The 18,573-nt window shown below is 55.9% G+C and overlaps 2 protein-coding genes across 14 annotated transcripts in view; one reads left to right on the top strand and one right to left on the bottom strand.

The window, feature by feature from the left end:
- Positions 1–12,836, top strand: part of ADD1 (adducin 1) — an 89,460-nt gene extending 76,624 nt beyond the window's left edge. For 3 of the 10 annotated variants that reach the window (XM_041751488.1, XM_041751490.1, XM_041751491.1), the window contains 5 exons: positions 351–440; positions 1,184–1,276; positions 6,223–6,379; positions 8,700–8,798; positions 10,970–12,836. In XM_041751488.1, coding sequence (XP_041607422.1) covers positions 351–440; positions 1,184–1,276; positions 6,223–6,379; positions 8,700–8,798; positions 10,970–11,337 — 807 coding nt within the window. In that variant the 3' untranslated portion in view covers positions 11,338–12,836. Of the gene's footprint in view, positions 1–350; positions 441–1,183; positions 1,277–6,222; positions 6,380–8,699; positions 8,799–9,466; positions 9,502–10,969 lie in introns of those variants that run through there. The other 7 variants (XM_041751495.1, XM_041751496.1, XM_041751492.1 and 4 more) reach the window with 4 other exon arrangements.
- Positions 12,837–13,484: 648 nt separating this feature from the next.
- On the bottom strand, positions 13,485–17,340 carry MFSD10 (major facilitator superfamily domain containing 10). Of its 4 annotated transcripts, none has more exons than XM_041751500.1 (13): positions 17,240–17,340; positions 16,598–16,791; positions 16,412–16,508; positions 16,089–16,192; positions 15,635–15,793; positions 15,391–15,552; positions 15,014–15,122; positions 14,802–14,913; positions 14,522–14,630; positions 14,333–14,423; positions 14,159–14,206; positions 13,989–14,078; positions 13,485–13,865 (listed from the first exon to the last, which is right to left on the bottom strand). In XM_041751500.1, exons 2-13 carry the CDS (start codon positions 16,769–16,771, stop codon positions 13,750–13,752), a joined length of 1,371 nt encoding a protein of 456 aa, XP_041607434.1. In that variant the 5' UTR covers positions 16,772–16,791; positions 17,240–17,340; the 3' UTR covers positions 13,485–13,749. The 4 variants fall into 4 exon arrangements, with proteins under 4 accessions (XP_041607434.1, XP_041607433.1, XP_041607435.1 ...); XM_041751499.1 differs by having other exon boundaries at positions 16,598–16,795; positions 17,240–17,325; XM_041751501.1 differs by lacking the exon at positions 17,240–17,340 and adding an exon at positions 16,987–17,225.
- Between the last annotated feature and the right edge of the window lie 1,233 nt (positions 17,341–18,573).

The following is an 18,573-nucleotide window of genomic DNA, read 5'->3' as shown; positions in this document are numbered from 1 at the left end:
TTTGCTGGTTAGAACATGAGATGTACCAGTGTTCTGGGTGTTGCTATAACATGGGCACATGGGGAATGTTCCCCTGCAACATAATGAGTACGGTGAGAGATCTGTGCTTACCCAAGCCATCTAGAAAGTACAGAAAGGAATGGATTAGTCCATCCCCTACGACTCAGGAACTTCTCAACAAGCTGGACTGGCAGCATTGGGTGGGCACTGTGGCCACGTGGGACCGTGAGGGCCAGGTAGAGAAGTGCAACTTGGGTGTGGTTCTGGGGCTCCAGTGCCCAAACAGTGACTGGAAGTCACAGGGAGGCTTCTCTGTACTGTTAATGTGTTTTCCCTTCTTGCATCCTCAGATCCGAGAGCAGAACTTACAGGACATTAAGACGGCTGGCCCCCAGTCCCAGGTTCTGTGTGGTGTAGTGATGGACAGGAGCCTAGTCCAGGTGAGAGCTCAGAATGTCTGACATTAGTGGGTGGTGCCTCTAATGGCTGTCTACTCCAAAATTATTCTTGAGTTGGGAGAGAATGACTCAATGAGGTAAGTGTTCTAGGCAACCAGTTATCTCTGTGAAAAATCCTCACGATAAATAACCCTGCCACTTTTCCTGAAGTTGTAGACTTAGCATAAGCATGCCCACGGGCCGCGTCCTCCCCCCCCCCCGCCCTGCTCCATGCAATGCATGCCTGCGTGAAGGTGGCATACACGCTGCCTGCTTTGGGACCTGGATGTGCCCTGATTTTAGCAGTACACTGGGGAAAAAGCTAGAAGAGGGTGGGTTTAATGGACTTTTTGTTCTCGTGTACACATTGCTATCTGCAATAAAGTGCTGCTTGGGGAAAAGTGCTTACAGAGGGCACCTGTAAATGTGAACCGCATTTACATGCCTTTCTGTAAAGGGACTATACTTCGTGGCCCATTGAAGATAATCATGTAAGTAGTTATCTCTGGAAATGAAGTTGTCACCAAATGCGTTAATCATGACTGCAGGGTAGGTGACTGCTTTCCGAATGTGGTCAGCCGGGGTCCTGGTTGTGTGGTCTGTGCTTGCATGTGGCACCACCATCACCACTGCTTTCATATGGATGGCTATCTGCTGCATGCCCTCAGCTGGCTCCACCCTGCGCTCTCAGTTGATACTTCAAAGCTGGGCCTGGTGGGCTCTGATGACTCAGTTTACTGTTGCAGGACGCACCCCTCTCTGACTGTACGGAGACAATCGAAGGGCTCGAGCTCACAGAGCAGACCTTTAGTCCTGCTAAACCCCTCTCTTTTAGAAAGGTACTCACTGCCCTGTCCTCACCACCTGTCAGCACGCGTTGCACTCCACCTGCCCGACCCCACCTGTCTGCTCTCGCCAGCCACTGTCTTACTGATGGAGGAGCTTTAAATTAGTTTCTGAGTTACTTGTGGGGTTGTGCAGAGGTTCTCTTCTGCCTCTTCTTTAATGAAGACAATTTTACAACTGTCATTATTCCACAAGGTTGCAGAGAATGGGCCCATCTTAATGGCGTGGTGCCTTTCTGAACTTGTGCACGTGACTTTGGGTAGTGCATGCTTTTGGGTTTTAGTTTGCCTTTTATAAGATGCTGATTGCAAAAGGCTCGTGTGGGCAGACCGTGGGCAGTGGCAGTGCTCCTCTGTGGCCTTCTACCTTTGCTTGCTCAGCTGTGACTGCACGTGGAGTGGACCTGGCAGCGGGAGGGTATGTGATTTCAGAGGAATAGGAAAGAAATCAGACCAGTTTTTATTGATGAAATATATTTCTTTTTTTCCCTTAAAAACTTAGAGATAAATTTTTTAAAGTTTTTTTTTTTTTTTTTAAAGATCTTATTTATTCATGAGAGACACACAGAGAGGCCGAGATACAGGCAGAGGGAGAAGCAGGCTGCATGCAGGGAGTGCAATGTGGGACTTGATCCCAGGACTCCAGGATAACGCCCTGGGCTGAAGGGAAGTGCTCAACCACTGAGCCACCCCGGTGCCCCAGAAAAGATTTTATTTATTTAACTTGAGAGAAAGAGAGTGAGTGCATGAGCAGTGGGGGGGAGGGGCAGAGGGAGAGGGAGAGGGAGAAGCAGACTCCCCACTGAGCAGGGAGCCCAACTCAGGGTTCAACCCTAGGACCCTGGGATCATGACCTGAGCTGAAGGCAGACACTTCATCAACTGAGCACCCCAAGCGCCACCCCCCTCAATGATTTTTTTTTCCCCTCAATGATTTTTAAAAAGTGGTGGTGGGGAGACACAAAACTTTGAAGTTCAAAGTTGTCGTCTGTGTATATGGATACCAGAGGTGGCAGGTGGGAGTGTGTTTGGTGTTACTTGCCCAGGCGGAAGGAGACTTCTTGTGAGTATTTGGGCTGAGGGTGTGCTCCTTGGTGCTGAGGACGGACATCCTGAGTCTTAGTCATGTTTACCCTGTGTTTAAAGGAAATATAGGGGTATCTCTTTTTGACTTTGTACGGCTCCACTGAGATGCAGGTATCACTGTAGTGATATTCCAGTTGCCAGAAAGAAGCAGATTTGTATTAAAGGTTCTATATTCCTATGTGGAATTCCCACCCATAATGTTATTTTGCATACTTCTGTATTAATTCCACGGGTCCTATTTCTCCTTATTGATAGAATGTGCTTCTAGCTTCCTTTCTTGGAGCAAGGGAGAAAGATGTGCTTGTTTTGCATATCTCAGTTCTTTGGGCTGTAAGCTGTTGTGATCTTGTGAGTTCATATTTTTTTTCCCTCAGATGTGTAATGGTGTGCTGAATCCATGAGCCTAGGGGGCAGGGTGCTTACTGTGCAGTGTCCACCTGTGGCTGTCACCTGTCACTCTGCGGGCAGAGCTGGTTGGAGCAGTCATTGTTCTGCAGTCTCTCTGGCCCTGTAGCACACGTAGTGGTTTCTGCTTACACCCTGTCAGGGCTCTCTGAAAGGTGGGCTGCATTTGAAGGGGGCTTTTTTGGCTGGGTCCTCAACTAGCTCCAAGTCTGTTGTTGCTCTGGCCATGTCAGGCTTGGCTGTGTGTCATGTCACCTGTGAGTGTTTTATGAAGTATAGACACAAGCCCTCCCAGGCCAGGAAATCCGAGTCAGTGGGAATGGGACTCCTGGCAACTGCAGTGTCCTCCTCACGGTGTGAACACTGCACTCTGTGTGAGTGGTGCATCCAGATGGGGTTACCTCAGGAAACTCTGCCCAGCCCCGCTGAGGTGTCCCTGTCCCATCCCTAGATTCTCCTTCCCGCTTGCGTTTTCTCCAGCACCCTTCTTCTGGGGCTCACATGTGCACCTGTGGTCTTTCTCACACTGACTAAGCAGATTTCATGTCTATGTTGAGAATATGATTCTGCTCTAGGCCTTGATGGTCCCCACGTCTTTTGTGTGGTTCTCAAAAATGCAGACTGTATTGCTCCTTCTACAAGATGGCTCTGCTTGCCTGCACTTTGAGTTTCCCTTTGACCGAGTGAAAAGGGCTTTGTTAAATATCCTAAAAATGTCCTTTTTCCTATAAGCGGGTGTATGGATCCTTGCATTCCATTTGAGACTCTGAGGAATGTGTGTTTGGGACATAGGAAGTTAGGGCTTTTTTTTTTTTTTATGTTTTGTTTGTTTGTTTTTAATTTTTATTTATTTATGATAGTCACAGAGAGAGAGAGAGGCAGAGACACAGACAGAGGGAGAAGCAGGCTCCATGCACCGGGAGCCCGACGTGGGATTCGATCCCGGGTCTCCAGGATCGCGCCCTGGGCCAAAGGCAGGCGCCAAACCGCTGCGCCACCCAGGGATCCCAGGAAGTTAGGGCTTTTAAGAAGGACTTCCCTTTGCTTCCATCTCTCCCTCCCTGACAATGGCCGTCCATTCAGAGCAGTGTTGTCTTCTGATGGAAGAAGGGGCTGTGAACTGTCAGCCACACCCTGAGACTCTGATTCCGAAAGGAATCCTGAGTTTAGCTGAAGGCTCTCTTGACCCCAGCACGCACGGCGCCTGCCGGCTCGTAGCCTGAAATAATCTGGTGCCGTCCGGACTTGGTTACTAGTGAATTGAGCTGTGAGACATCAAGCAGACAAGTTGATGCTGAAAGCTACCCTGTGTAGGCAACAGTTGAGTCTCCCTGTTCTCCATGTTCCCCTGCACTTGGGCCATGGCCTTCCCATGCTTTGGGCTGCATGGTAGAAACAGCAGGGGCCTGAGCCCACATGGCACACTTACTTGGTAAACTTGTTGAGCAACCACAAGTGTGTGGCCCGACACTAAGAATGTAAATTCCAAGCTGAGTGGGTTTTACGGAGGAAAGTCTAATGCTTGGAGAGGTTCGGTCATAGCCGTGTTCATATTGCTCGCCAGCTGCCTTCGCCAAGTGCAGAAGGAGTTCCTGGGCACCGGGTTTGCTTAGAGCCTCTGTTCTGTGGCTAGAAGTGGGGGAAGCAGCAAGAGCCTCCATGTAGCCTGCTGGTGAGAGCAGCTGCCTTCCATCCTGCTTTCTCAGCCCAGGCTGCTCTGTAGGGGCCGTTTCCTTCTGCATCCCAAGCCTTGCTCCATTTCCTTCCCCCCTAGAGAACAGGGTCCCTCTGTCCCCTAGTCTGTTCTGAGCCTTGGTGTTGGTGGCCACTTGGCTGTTGGTGAGGAACTTGGAGGAGGGAGGCCCTGTATGGTCAGGTGTGTCTGCACAGGAGGGGCTTTGCTTATCCACAGGCGCCTCTGTGGCAGGTGATTCTTGATATTTTATTCATTCCTTGATTTGAAATTTTAAGTTAATTGAAACCTGTCAAACCTCATGTTACCTCCTCATTTTATTGGCCATGATACCAGGATGCAGGTACATTGGGCCAAGTTGCCCTTGATTTACAGACCGGCTCAGCTGCTGTCAGCCACAGAGCTGGAGCCTGTGCATAGGAATAGGCTTCAGTGGGCAGTGAGTGGCAGGCAGGGATTCCGTTCCGTGTCTTGGGGAGACAGGGCCGCTTCTGAGTGAAAGGCCAGTTGACCTTGGGTCAGCATTGGTCAGAAGGAGCCCCCCAACCCCGACCATCCAGGTCATCTTGAATCTTGAGGCACTCTGAGCAAAGGTGGCCAACTCCAGCGGGTTCTTTGCTTCTCCTCCCTGGCTCTCTGGCCATGGTCAATCCTGGAGTGCGCTGAACAGCTGTGCTTCAGCCCAAGCTCCCTAGGCTTTGTCAGGGCAGCAGGTGTCCCAGGTGAGCTGGAATTTCTCCAGCACTCAGTTTGGTGCTGTCTCTCGGGCACATTGCTCCAGTGCTCTCTCTGCTGTTTGGCCCTTACTGAGGGGAGTATTGACAGACCCTGCCTAGTATCCGAATTTTGGATTCTGCTACTGTGGTTTGTTTTTGGAAGTTCCCATTAAGTAATGGGTGTGTGTGTGTGTGTGTGTGTGTGTGTGTGTGTGTGTGTGTTGGCTAACTTTCTCAGAAAATGAACCCCTGGCATTTGAGGGCCAACCAGGCTGGGTGGTAGGGCACAGAGCTGTGCTAGGGCAGGTGAGTGTAGGCAGGACTTCCTGTACCCCCAAGGCTGCCTCCCTCACGGGCTCCTCCTTCCAGGGCTTCCTCCCCACCCCACCCTTCCCAGCTGGGGCTGCCTCCCTGCCAGCCACCCTTGTGCTCTGCTTGCTTGCTTTTCTCTTTCTTTCCTACACGTTCTTGGTTTTCCAAATTCCTCAGACACATACTGGTATTTTTGGACTTCCTAAAAAATTTCTTTGTTTTGGGACGAGATCCAGGAGCTAGTTATAAACTCAACACATAGTTAAAAGAACAGAACTCAATCTGCGAACTTAGAAAGTAAGCAGATCTCCGAGCATACCTTCCCTGACTTGGAATCCTGGATGTTTTCTGATGTCCGGAGGAGGGCAGTGGACTGACAAGTCAGCTCTTCCATCCCTGGTGGGAAGGAGACTGCATTCCTCTTGAGGTGCTGTGTGCCGTCCATCTGCACTTTGGTGCCTCTGTCTCTGAAACCTGAAGGACTAGGATTGTTTTCTCCTCTTAATTTGTTTTGTAGCTTCAGAGTTGTGTTTCTCTGTGTCTGACCACTGGAGGCTGCTGCTCAGCCTCAGCCTCAGCCTCAGGGCCGGGGTGCTGCCCTGGATTCCCCGGATGGCTGTGTGCTCCAAGAAGTTTGCCCACTCCGCCCTGCCTGCAGCCTGGCCTGGGAGGGGGGAGAGGTCCCTCAGGCAAGGCTTCTCCAAACCACCTGTCCTTTTTCATCTGCAGGGGGAGCTGGTGACAGCCTCCAAGGCCATCATTGAGAAGGAATACCAGCCCCATGTCATCGTGAGCACCACAGGCCCCAACCCCTTCAATGCGCTCACCGACAGAGAGCTAGAAGAGTACCGCAGGGAGGTGGAGCGGAAGCAGAAGGGCCCGGAAGGTGAGTGTGTGCACATCCTGGGCACTCAGCATGGGCTACCTGAAGCCAGAGAGGCTGCCCTGCCAGCACCTTTGTGCCCAGGTGTTGATGGTGAGTGATGAGGACAGTCACTTGCAGGAAAAGTCAGCCCTGTGTGTGGTTAAGATTAGAATGTTAGGGCACGTTTCCTAGTTCTGGGGGGGTCAGAAGGGGAAGCATACTTGTAGAACCGTCTGCTCAGGAGGGACCTGCAGACCAGCTGTGTAAGACACTGTGTGGGAGAGCTGGACTGCTCTCTTTCCGCACAAACCATGGGGGTCCTTCTGGGCAGGGCGTGATCGCAGGCTCATGTGCCAGCATGTTGACTGCTCTGGCACATTCCCAGGCTAAGTGAAGAGTGTGGCTACATGCTGGTGCAGCCTTTATTTCTCCTGGTAACTAACTCACTGATCCAGGACATCATCTTTTTGTAAAACAAAATGCGACTATTTTGGAACAAATGAGAGTGAATGACTCTTTAAGAGCCAGAACCTCATGGAGTAGTTTCAAACTTTACATTTTAAAAAGTAGATCCAAGAATTTTGAGAACCTAGCCTCCCCCTGCTTTGGCTAAGAAGGCACAAGTGGTCTCTTGCTTTCCCTGAGCACCTTTGGCTGGTTACCAGGAAGGCCCTGGGCATAGACACCCCCAGCCAGGAGGTTCAGTGGTGCGTCCTCAGGGCCATAACTTCCAACCCTGGTCTTTGTACTAAAGCCTCTGCTCTTAAGCAGGGACCACAGCTCAGCTTGCTCCCTGGGAATCAGCCTTCAGGAATGGAAGTCCTGCAGTGTTCCATAGCCCTGGGTCCATGGGGATTGTCCAAGCAATTACGTATTGTTCTTCAGATAACCTCTGATTTGCCCCGATTTAGCTTCTTTTGGTCTGGTTTTAGACCAGCTAATGCATTTTGTAGATGCTGTTGATATTTGTGTTGTGCAAAAAATTATTATTGAATAATTGTTTTCAGCGTGTGTTTACAGCATCACCGCCTATCCCTTTCTGTTAGCTGTGCATTAGAATTAAGATTACCACACATCGAATCAGAATGAGCCCGGTGTTCTGGTCACATCGCATTCCACTTCTGATCATTGCCCTTAAATGGTACATGTAGCCCTGTAGAGAGCGTGTCTGTGCTGTTGCCATAAGTCCCTGCCCCAGGGTGGTACATGGGCCTGAGCTCTTGGTTTTGTCAGTGAATCCCAATTCCAGAGCACACACGTATCTGCCCTTTGGGCCCTTCCAGTGTCTGGGAAATCTAGATTATAAGAAAATGTTTTTTGAGTCAAATCACAAGACACATGGGAGTTTCCTTACACATGAGGCTCCGCAAGGAGCAAGGTTTTCAGCAGTTGAGTGGATAGGATGGCTGTGACCATGCTCTGATCAAAGAGCTGGCAGATCAAAGAGCTGTCAGCAGTGGGAGTGCCAGCTGAGGGGCACTGCCAGGAGACCCCTGCCTGGTGCTGGTGCTGGCCTTTGGCAGGGGGGCTTTGGGGGCCAGGGCTCCTGTTGAGGGAGCTCGTGGGAGATGGAAAGGCCTTTGTTCATAGATCTCTGGCTTCAGGAAGGTGGGTTGGCATCTCTGTGAGATCAGAGGCCTTGCCGATTGATTATAGCTGCTTGTTCAAAATATGAGACCTAGTGATGTTAAGCTACTAATATAAAAAGCTTAAACGGGAGAAGGAGAGTCAAGGAATTAGGATAACATTAGTACGTATTTTTCTGTAAGTGAGTAGACTTGGAATATTCTGGATTCTGGGTCCTAGTACCTGTAGTTTTTCCTCTGGTCCTCATCGGCATATTTTACTTCAGAAAATAAAGTTACAGTTGCCAAGTTTAAATTATTGATAGAAAATGCTCTGCATAAAAAACGCAAACCAATGTGGTTCTCATGTTCCATCCTTTGAGGTGACAAGTCGGGTAGGGTGCCTGGAACCCCAGGCTGCTGGCTCAGTGTGGGGAGGGGCTCCTCCCTGGAGTGCAGGGTCACAGACAAAGTGGTTCTGGCAGATTCTTTCTGGAATAAGAATGGAGATGAGTTTTGTATACAAAGTAGGTTGAATCTTACTGAGATTCAGATCCACACCCCAGTCACAGTCAGCTTCTTCGTTCCCTTGGAGAGATGAAGACGGCATGGCCATGGGCCCTCCTCGTTTCTCAGATGCACCTGAGAAATGAGAAGCCTCAGCTGCCGTCTGCGAGGCAGGCGGGTGGACAGAGCAGGGGGGCTCTGTCTGCGTCTGAGGAGGGTGAAGGCCTGTGGTGTGTGAAGCCCTTCACTGTGTTTCTGTCACTCTGCAGAGAATCTGGACGAGACCAGAGAACAGAAAGAAAAGAGCCCTCCAGAGCACGCTGCTGCCCCCCACACCCCCCCCAGCACCCCTGTCAAGCTTGGGGAAGGTGAGCTCCAAGGGTATGAGTGTGTGGCTGCCCTGCTGGGGGAGGGTGCATGGCCTTGTGTGGTCCAGTGTCCGCCACAAGGGCCGGACTTCGTGTTCTGTCCAGAGTGGGGGAGCAAATGAGTGTTACCCTGACGGTGGTGGTGAAGCGTGCATTCTCATAGAAACCAGCACGTCACATGGCTCCGAACTGGCCCATCTCCCTTGCTCCTGTTTTGGTTCCGTCCTGGGGAATAAAACGGATTTATTAGTGAGACGTCAGGGCAGGGTGGGAGGACAGGCTTCAAGGGTCGGATCTCACCTTCATTTATGATGCCAGCTCTGCCCACTGCTTACACGTTTCTTAAACCTCACCCTCTGGAAGTGTCTACCATCGTGTCTGGGCTGCAGGACCGTGTGTGGCCTGCTATAGTGACAAGTCCATGTCGTGCTGGCCTCCACTGGCCCCTCAGACCACCTGCTGCGTGTCTGTGGGCGTGTGGCTCTTGTGTCTGTCCCTCAGTCTTACGTGTTGTGCTTCCTGTGCCTGTGGGGAGCCTGTGGCTCGCCTTCCTCCCCACTGTCTGTCCACAGAATGGCTCAGCCGTTCTTCTGTAACCCAGTGGCTGTGACTGAATGCCTAGATTCTCTCCCTGTGCTTTTCTCTTCCTGTGGCTGCGTTACAAACAGGAGGTGGATGTGCTAAAGAGTACCTGTTACCATAGTAAGTACCGCCGCGTTTGGCCCTCTCTCTGCTGCTTAACCGGAATTCCCTGTGCTTTGCCTCATTTTCCTGCTTCTTTGTTGCTTATTAAGTTCTGTTTTCTGTTTATTCAAAATAAAGGTAGAGCCCCCCCCCCCAGCCCATCCTTTCTTGTACCCAGTTCCTCCATCCCAGGCAGTGGCATCTTGGTGGGGGGGTTCGGCCACCCCAGAGCTGGATGGTGGGGTTGTGGGGTGGGCCCCGGAGCTTCCTGGAGCACTCTGGGTCTCAGGGGTTCCAGAGCAATCCTGTTGCCCTGCTCCGCCTGTGATTGCTAGGCAGTCGGTAGATCAGACACATGTAGGCGAGGTTCTGTGGTGGGGGCTGGGGGTGTGGGGTTTACCTCCTGCTGCATGTAGGTTGCTTGGGTTTGGATCTTTGCTTAAGCTGAGTGCTTAAGCATCCTTGGGGATGAGGCGGGAGAGCGCTGTTCAGTGCTGTTTCTCAAGTGACATTTGGTCACTTAAATTTCCCTGGAGGCACCCATGGGCAACCTGGGCACGTGGGGTGAGCGCTAACTTCCTCTTGCCCCCGCTGAGTAAGGACATTTAACTGTCCTGGGACAGAAGGTGGCCGGGGGCCAGGCTAGGGTGGCCACAGCCTCCCAGAGCTGAAGCACTAAGTGTTTGGAGCCTGGAGCCTCCAGCGGCTGGCCATGTGCCTCACCCGCACTGAGTCCCCTGTGGGCCTGTGGCTTCATTCTCCGTACTGAGGTTTAGTGTTGCCTAAGCAGCTGGTCGCTTGTAATTCTGTATGATGTTTTGAAAAATTTACAAAACTGGTTTCCCCCTAGTCAGAGCCCATGTAGACTAATGTGCTGATAGGGCATTCCCTGGGAACTCCCCCTAGGCTGTGTCTTTATGGCGCCCCCCACTTTGCCCTTTTAGATTCCACCTTCTGGGCTGAGGCTGGCCTGGCTCTTGACCCCATCCCTTACCTTGCAGTTCCTCTCCCTTCTTTCATTCTCCAGCCTAAAATGATTTCATTCTGTTTGACGTTGGTAGCGCCCATGGGGTCTGGGAGCTAACTCTGGTTTTCCATGGTTTTCTCCTTGCGGAGACCAGGTGCTGTGGACCCAAATTTAGGCCTCATTTCAGGACTAATACATGCTCACAGGGTTCTAGAACAAAACCTTGGTCAAGTTGTTGTCCTACTGCAGTCCCCCCTGCTTGCGTACCTTTGACCGGAGCCCCCAAAGCCCCAGGACTCGGTCTGGAGCTGGAAATGGCCCAAGGCTACATCTATGTTTCGTATGATGAGCCACATCCAGCCCTGACGTAGAGTAGTCCTTTGTCAAGGTTTCTTACTCTTGTTGCAGTAGAAGCCCCTAGAGCCCAGCTCTGCGGCCGTCTCTGTGGGGCGCTGCCTCTCCCGGGCCGCCCCTGTCCCACTGCACTCTTCAGCCCTGTCTCTCGCCCCCTGCCCACCAGACCTGCCACAGGAGCCCATTTCCGGAGAGGACAGTGATGCTGCCACCTTCAAGCCAACTCTCCCCGACCTGTCCCCTGATGAGCCTTCAGAAGCGCTCGGCTTCCCCACCTTGGAGGAGGAGGAAGAGGAGGGGGAGGCACTCAGTGAAGCCCGCGAGCCTCCCAGCCCCACTGGTTCCCCCGTGGCGGCCAGCCCTGAGCCAGCCTCAGCCCAGGTGGCCGAAGAGGCTGCCTCCCCAGCTGCCGAGGAGGGGGCTGCTGTGGACCCTGGCAGCGATGGATCTCCGGGCAAGTCCCCTTCCAAAAAGAAGAAGAAATTCCGTACCCCCTCCTTTCTGAAGAAGAGCAAGAAGAGGAGTGACTCCTGAAGGCCCGTCCTGCACACACCAACGCCACCAGACTGTCCCCGATTGTGTCTCATGTTCTGTCTTCTTGTGTAACGGAATGCAAACAGCCCGTCCCTCCACATAGCTAGAGCTCCCCTCACGGCGTGACCAAATCCCCACGTAGACCGGTGCTAATTTCCTGGGCGTGTGCGGCGGGTGCTGGGAGAGACGAGCCTCCACGGCCCCTCAGCGTCCACCGTGCCCTTCTGGGACCTGCACCTCAGGGGCCGGGCTCTCCCCCGGGGCCGCACGTCCTGCTTGTGGCTGGACACTTAGAGGCCCTGCCCGCCCTGGCCTTGCCCTCCCTCCTGTTGTGCAGTACCCAATGCTGTGTGTGTGCTAGGCTCCCCTTCATCCCCAGGCCTCAGGTGACCGAATCAGACTGGGAGCTTCCTGCTGGCATTACCTGCTCTGTGATCTTTGTTCGCAGCTAGAGCCTCAGTCTTGGGAAAGCACTCCGTGCCTGCCAGCAGTCCAGGGTATCCTGATGGCCTTTGAGAAGCGAGTTCGGGCTGAGCCGGGGACCTAGCAGCAAAGGGCTAGGTATACCTGACATGCCTTGTGCATGGTCTGATTGCCCTGAGGCCGGAAACAAAGGTAAGGGGCCCCCAGTTGCTCACTCACTGGGGTCTCTAGATTTCTCCTGTCATGGGGAAGATACATTAAGAGGGGGAAGAGTCCTTTCTAGAATTTTCTTTCAGATTTGCAATTCATCCTACGTTTTTGACCATGAACATGAATTGGCCACTTTTTGCTTTAGTTTTCTCCCTACAGCCTGCCACAGAGTGCAGCAAAATGCACTTCACTGATTTGGGCGGGGGCTTGGAACTGAGAAGGGATCTCCTCTTTAACTCAGCCTGAAAAGATCTCCTGGTTTTGGGAAAGGGTAGCTCAAGGTAGAAGGGGACCCAGTGGTCTCTCCCCAACTTCTTACACTAGTCATTCATGGAGCCATGCCTGGCTCTCCTTGTTGAACGTTGTAAATTTCCACTGAGATTCCTAAAAAATCACGTGAAGCTGCTTAGTGGGAACTAGTGGGTGACCCATTCCAGGGGCCACCTGGTGCCAGCCTGACCAGGCACTGGCAAGCCTCCTCCTCGCACGTGGGGAGGGGCCCCTGGTGGACCTGGTGCCAGACCTGGGCCCCACGCTCCTGCCCCCAAGCAGGACCTGAGACTGGCTGCATGGCGCTGACCGCTGCTTTAAGCTTTCTGGCGACGCTCTTCTCTGGTGTATCATGTTGTTGCCACGGTGGTGTTCAGGTTCTCTGCCCTCGCCCTGTCCTCCAGTTAACCATGGACTGTAGCCCTTCCTTTTGTCCCACATATGCAATGACTTTCATTTCACTTTTGTAGTTTATTTTAACTCTTTGTATCACAACATGAAGTTTAGTCGCATATATGGACACAGGCTTGGGAGGACGGGTCCTGTGTCCTTCACTGTAACATGTTTTACTCACAAATAAAATTCTTTAAGCAGTTTCCTTGTCTAAACTTGGAAAGTAGTTTTGCATCTTAATTCCTTTTCTTTGCTCCTTTAAGGTAGGACTCCCAGAAATTTGCCTTGAGTCCCAAAAAGGATCCCCAGGTGTCTTTTTAAGCTTTGAGAGAGAGGGAGGGAGAGCGAGCGAGCAAGCACACTGGTGGTGGGTGGTGGGGTGGGGCAGAGGGATAGGGAATCTCCAGCAGACTGGACATCTCCAGACCCACCCCCACCCCAGTGCAGATCCCGATGCAGGGCTCAATCCCATGACCCTGAAATCACAACCTGAGCTGAAATCCAGTCAGACATTCAACTGACTGTGTCACCGAGGTGGACCCATCCCCGCTCCGCACCAAGTGTTTATTTCTTGATCAAACACTGCTGCTTTGCACCAGGGAGGACCCTGCAGCCCAGAACTGCCCTCCGCAGGCAAGGGCAGGACTTGTGATGGCGAGAGCCTGGCACAGGGGCCCCTCCTCCCGGTCTGCCCCTGTGTTGCCTCATGTATGCTGACCCTAGCCATGGAGGGCCCTGTGTCCCACCCTTTCTGTCATCTTCCTCCTGCAGAATGGCAGCAGATACAGGAAGAGCCTGGTGGCCCCCGGGGTCAGGGGTGGCAAGGTACAGCAGTGTACTGGAGAAAGGCACTGGATATAAAATAGCTGCTTTATTTTGCCATCCTGTGGTCTGGCTGACACCTGTGTTACCGAGAGAAAAGCCCCCAGAAAGCCTGGACGGTTCTGAAGTCACTGCTCCCAGCCCAACCAGCAGGGCTGTGCAGGTCTGCACGTAGGGAGGGGCTGGGAGTGTCTCAGGGACCCTGGGGCTGGGCCCCGGGGGAGAGGGGCGCAGGGAGGAGTACCGGCCCAGGGCCTCCTGTCCCCCAGCTCTGGGCAGGCAGGGCTGGCTCAGCTACTCGGCCTTGAGTGTGCGGGCTGGAGGCCTCAGCTTCCTCAGGAGCAGGAAGGGGAGCAGGAAGAGGCCAGAGCACACGGTAAAGCAGACCCTGGCCCCCGCCAGCCAGTACACTGCGGAGATCCAGAGAGATGGCCTGAGCGGTCAATGGGCCCAGCCTGGGCCCGCAGTCCCCAGGCCCGGCCCCACCCCCTGGGGCACATGCCTGCCCAGAAGTGCTGTCCCAGGGCCCTCACCTGAGGCAGCCACCATGGGTCCCACCGCCCTAGCCAGGGCGCCCAGGCTTCGCAGTGTGCCCATGATTGTGCCTTTCTGCCCAGCTGAGCCTTTGGGGGAGAAGGGAGGCCATCAGGCTCCTGCTGCCTCCTCCCACCCGGGGGCCTCAGGCAAGGGGAGGGCTTCTCACCATAGTCAGCAACCACGGAGGACAGGCAGGGCACCACCACGGCGGCAGCTGGCGGGGACACCCGAGAGGTGGAAGTCAGCCCACAGGAGACGCCAGGGGGGCTGTGACCCTGGACGCCTGGCCCCTGGCTCCCACCCGTGCCCACCCTGGCCCTCTCACCAGGTGCCCACTCACCGAAGGAGTAGAGCAGCAGCCCCAAGCCCAGCACGGGCAGTGTGAGCCCCCAGCCGATGAGGAGGAAGGCGGGCCCGAGCAGCAGGATGGCCTGCAGATGGGCGCAGCAGGGTCAGGACCCACTCCCACGCTTTCCAGTGGAACCCGGGACTCGCCCTGCCCCCCGCCTCTCCCGGGGGAGCTTTGTACCCGCTTCACAGCTGTGATCTCCCCACCAGGGCTGATCCTCCGCACGTAGGCCCCCTGCACAGCAGCCATGCTGAGGCCGATGGAGAAGAACATCTTCCCCTGCTGCAGGCTGGGAGTGGGGGAGCCGTGAGGGCTTCAGTTCTGCTGAAGCCAGGGAGCCCCGGTGACAGCTGGGTCCCTGCAGTTCACAGGGGGTGGGAGGGGCAGAACAGGGAGACGGTGGGGGGTGGCCCCCCGGAGGCGGGGGGTCAAGTCCTTCAAGGGGCCTTGGCAGCCCTACCTGCTGAACTGGAAGCGCTGGTGGGCAAGGAAGCTGAGCGTGTACTCCAGGCCCGAGAACAGGAAGAGGTAGAGGAAGTACACCAGGCCCAGGCGGCGCAGGCTCCAGAGTCCTGGCAGGCAGTGGAGGTTGGTTGTCAGGGGTCCACAGCCCAGACGATGGCAACTGGAGGAGCGACAGTCCCACCCTCGTGAAGGGGGGTGACTCCTTACTGTCTCCAGCAGGTGTGTCCTGACTGTGAGTCACAGCCGAGAATCGGAGCAGGGCCAGGGGGCTGAGCAGGTCAGCAGCAGCTCGGAACCCGGGAGTGATGGAGGGTGCCTGGTATGGGGGCGGGACTGGAAAGGCCTGCCAGGTGGCCTGGGAGGGGTAGGACCTCCCGCCCTGGGCTCCAGTCCACCTACCAGGCCTTCCTGGCAGGGGCCTCGGGAAGCTCTGTGGCCCCGAGCCTCTGCACACCAGGAGAAGAACAGCCCAGCCTCCCCTGGCATCTGGGACTGGCGCACACGATGGGTATCCCCGCATGCCCACATGACCCAGCCCCCAGCCCTGGGACCCGACAGTGCTTTCTTCCTGGGTCCCACCTTACCCGCTTCTCTGGAAGCAGCGTCTCTGGCAGGAAGCAGAACATGAACAACAGGTTGGAGACCGCGAAGAGCAGGGCGAGCCAGGGCACTGTCTCCGAGGGCAGTGAGGCGCCAAGCATGGGGCCCAGTGTGAAGCCCAGCGAGAAGGCCACCCCAATGACTGCCTGGGAAGAGGGCCACCTGAGCTAGGCAGGAAGGCCCCAGTCAAGGAACCCCCAACCGCTCATCCCCATCTCCTGCACGCACCATGCCTCGGCTGCGTGCGGAAGGTGAGCTCAGGTCAGCGATGATGGCCGTGGAGAGGCTGACGTTCCCCTTGCTGATGCCCCCAATCACCCTGGAAGCCAGGAAGGCTGCAAAGCTCCTCGAGGTGGCCCACACGGCATACGACATGACCAGACCTGTCTGCCTCGGGGTAGCGTCCACGGGGTGGGTATGGTCACTTGAGGCTGGGAGGGGCCCAGAATGGGGCCAAAAAACCCAGGCAACACTCTTGGGGCACTGCCCTGTTCTGGAGCACCCAGGGTCCCTACTGTCCCCATAGGTGGCAGGAGCAGCTCTGGGAAAGCCTGGCTTAGCCACAGGAGCCACCTGCACCTCAAGGGGGCAACGAAGGGCTAGCAGCCAACCCCCTTTCTCCCCAGAGGGCTGCCAGGTGGGCAAGAGAACTGCACATTCCCACGCCTTGGGTGCCACGTACCAGGGACAGCAGCATCATGGGGCGCCTCCCCAAGCAGTCAGAGACTGCCCCCGTGAGTGGTGCCAGGAGGAACTGCAGGAAGGAAAAGACGGAGCCAATCAGACCTGTAAGAAATAGACATTCTGGTCACCACGACAGTCTGTTCCCAAAAGTCTGATTGCTTGGGGTGGGTCCTGTACTCCCCAGGCGGCTGGGGCACCCTGACAATGAGTGGACACAGCACTTGGGTAGGGGGCAGACAGCACCCAGGAGCAGGAGGGTGGGGACAAGGACGGGAGCCCAGGCAGGATCACAGGGGCCCCACAAGGGGCTGGGGGCCGTACCTCCAAACAGGACGCTGTTGTACCTCTTCTCTGCTGGCATCCTGATGGCTGCGGCAAACCAGTCCACACCTCGCTGCCACGAGCCATAGAGGGGGTCCTGGGGAACATGGAGGTGTGATAGGGTTTGGGGGCAGTGGGCAGCCATCCTGGGAGTCCCGAGGCCTCTGGACCCGGGGGAGGTCTCACGTGGGCACGACTGTGGCTCTCCAGCAGTCCTGGCAGCAGGGGCAGCAGCAGAGTGAAGGCCAGGAGGTCCAGCAGGAGGCCGAGGAAGACCACAGTGATCACGCGGGTGTCCTGAGGCGTCTGCTGGTGGATGGGGGGGCGCGGGGTGCAGCTGCCTCCAGCTCCCCAGCCCATGACGGCTCCTGGGATCCTGCCTGGCTAACGGGGGAGCAAGTCTGCATGGAGCCATCTCTGGTCCCCAGCACCCACCATGCCCCCAAGCAGCCAACGGCCAGCAAGCACCCTCTCCCCAACACAGGGGTCCCTCTGTGCGCCCCCTCCCCGACCCCGGGCAGCAGGAAACGCAGACTGTGGACTTGCGCAAAGAAACCACAGCCACTGATGCCAACCGTCCCAAGAGGCCGGATGGGGGCATCGCGGCCCCGTGCGGAGCGGGCAGGGAAACTGAGGCCCGCGCGGAGGTTGGCCCCGGCGGGGGTGCGGGCGCCTGCGCCTCGAACACGCCGGGATCCAGTCCCCCGGCCCCGCCCTGCCGGAAACCTCCCCCTGCCCCGCCCGGGACCCCGGCCCCCGCCCGGCTCCCTCCTGGGCGGGACGGTGGCGCGCGCACTGCACGCGGGGGCAGCCCCGCCCTGCACTTGCCGCGGTCGCGCGCTCCGGGCGGACAGACGGACACGGACACACAGGCGGAGACGGACGCGGAATGGACCGCCGCCGGGCCCGGGGGCGGGGCGCCCGCTGACCACGCCCCGCCCCACCCCGGAAGTGGGGACGGCGTCCGCTTCCCCTTCCGGCCGGCGCGCCCGGGGGCCGCGGGGTGCTCGCCCGTAGCAACAAGTTCCTTCGGCGCGTCGCCTCCGCCGTCTGCCCCCCTGACCTGGCTGCCGGGGTTCCTGCGACCCTGGCCGACCCTAAGGTAATGGCAAGCTTGGGGAAGCCGGCTCGGCTTCCAAGTACACGTGTGTCCACCGCACCCCTTGTCAACTGGGCCCTCATACGCCCCCTTCACACGCCGTATTAAAACCCTGAAAATAATAGTCACACTGCCTGAGGCAAGGAGTCCACCCTCACCCAACAGGGAACCGCTGTCACCGAAGGACCTTTGGGCCTTTTCCTTCCGGCTGAGCCTCTCCCTCTTCAGTGGCCTGTGGGTTACCCTCGAGGTGCTACCTTCCTATCTTGGATGGTGGGGTCCTGAGGAGGGCAGAGTGGAGGACGGAGGACTCCTCAGACTGCACAGGAACTGCCCAGGGGGAGTGTACCACCTTCTCCACAAGCCATCCTGCATACTCCCTTCTGCAAGGCGGGGAGGCAGGGCTTCCATGAGCCAGCTCCACGGATACTCACATTTCCAAGAATTACGTCTGGAGTGGGGTTGGGGAAAGGCCCAGCGTGGGCAGAGTGGTATGTTCTGGTGATACGGGATCCAAACCTAGTTGTGGGCACATGGACCTAACACCCCAGCATCTGACTTGGTCCCACTTAGTGGTTGGGCAAGAGTCCAGGACCAGGGACTTGGGTGAATTGAAGTAGCAAGAGCTGTGTAAGGGAGGCCAGGCCTCACTGGATGAGCTGAACCCGCCTGGTGCGTGGGTGTGACAGGACCTTCCGATCTGTGGAGCCGCACACCTGGCAGGCATGGCTCTGGCATCTTACTCAAGACCCAAGGCTGCTGTGGGCAAGCTCAGCTTCAGCCCCAATTCCCCGCAGGTACACTCTGGCCCCATACTCTGCATTCCCACACCCCCCAACTTGTCCAAAATCAAACTCCCCATTCTCCCCACCACGCAGTCAGGTCACCCTCTCCTGGCCCCCACATCCATTCTGGCTTATCCTCAAGTCTCTGTGGTCACTGCTGTGGCTGGCAGGGACCCCAGCAACTGGCTTCTTGCAGGGCTGCTCAGCGTACCATGTGCTGTGTGACGTTGGCTCCCACCACCAGCCTGAGCCCTGCGTTGCCTGTGTCACCTGCTGAG

Source organism: Vulpes lagopus, chromosome 4 (assembly GCF_018345385.1).
Source record: "Vulpes lagopus strain Blue_001 chromosome 4, ASM1834538v1, whole genome shotgun sequence".
NCBI classification, from domain to species: Eukaryota; Metazoa; Chordata; class Mammalia; order Carnivora; family Canidae; genus Vulpes; species Vulpes lagopus.
Note: the sequence above shows the minus strand (reverse complement) of the source record. Positions and strands in the feature narration are given on the sequence as shown.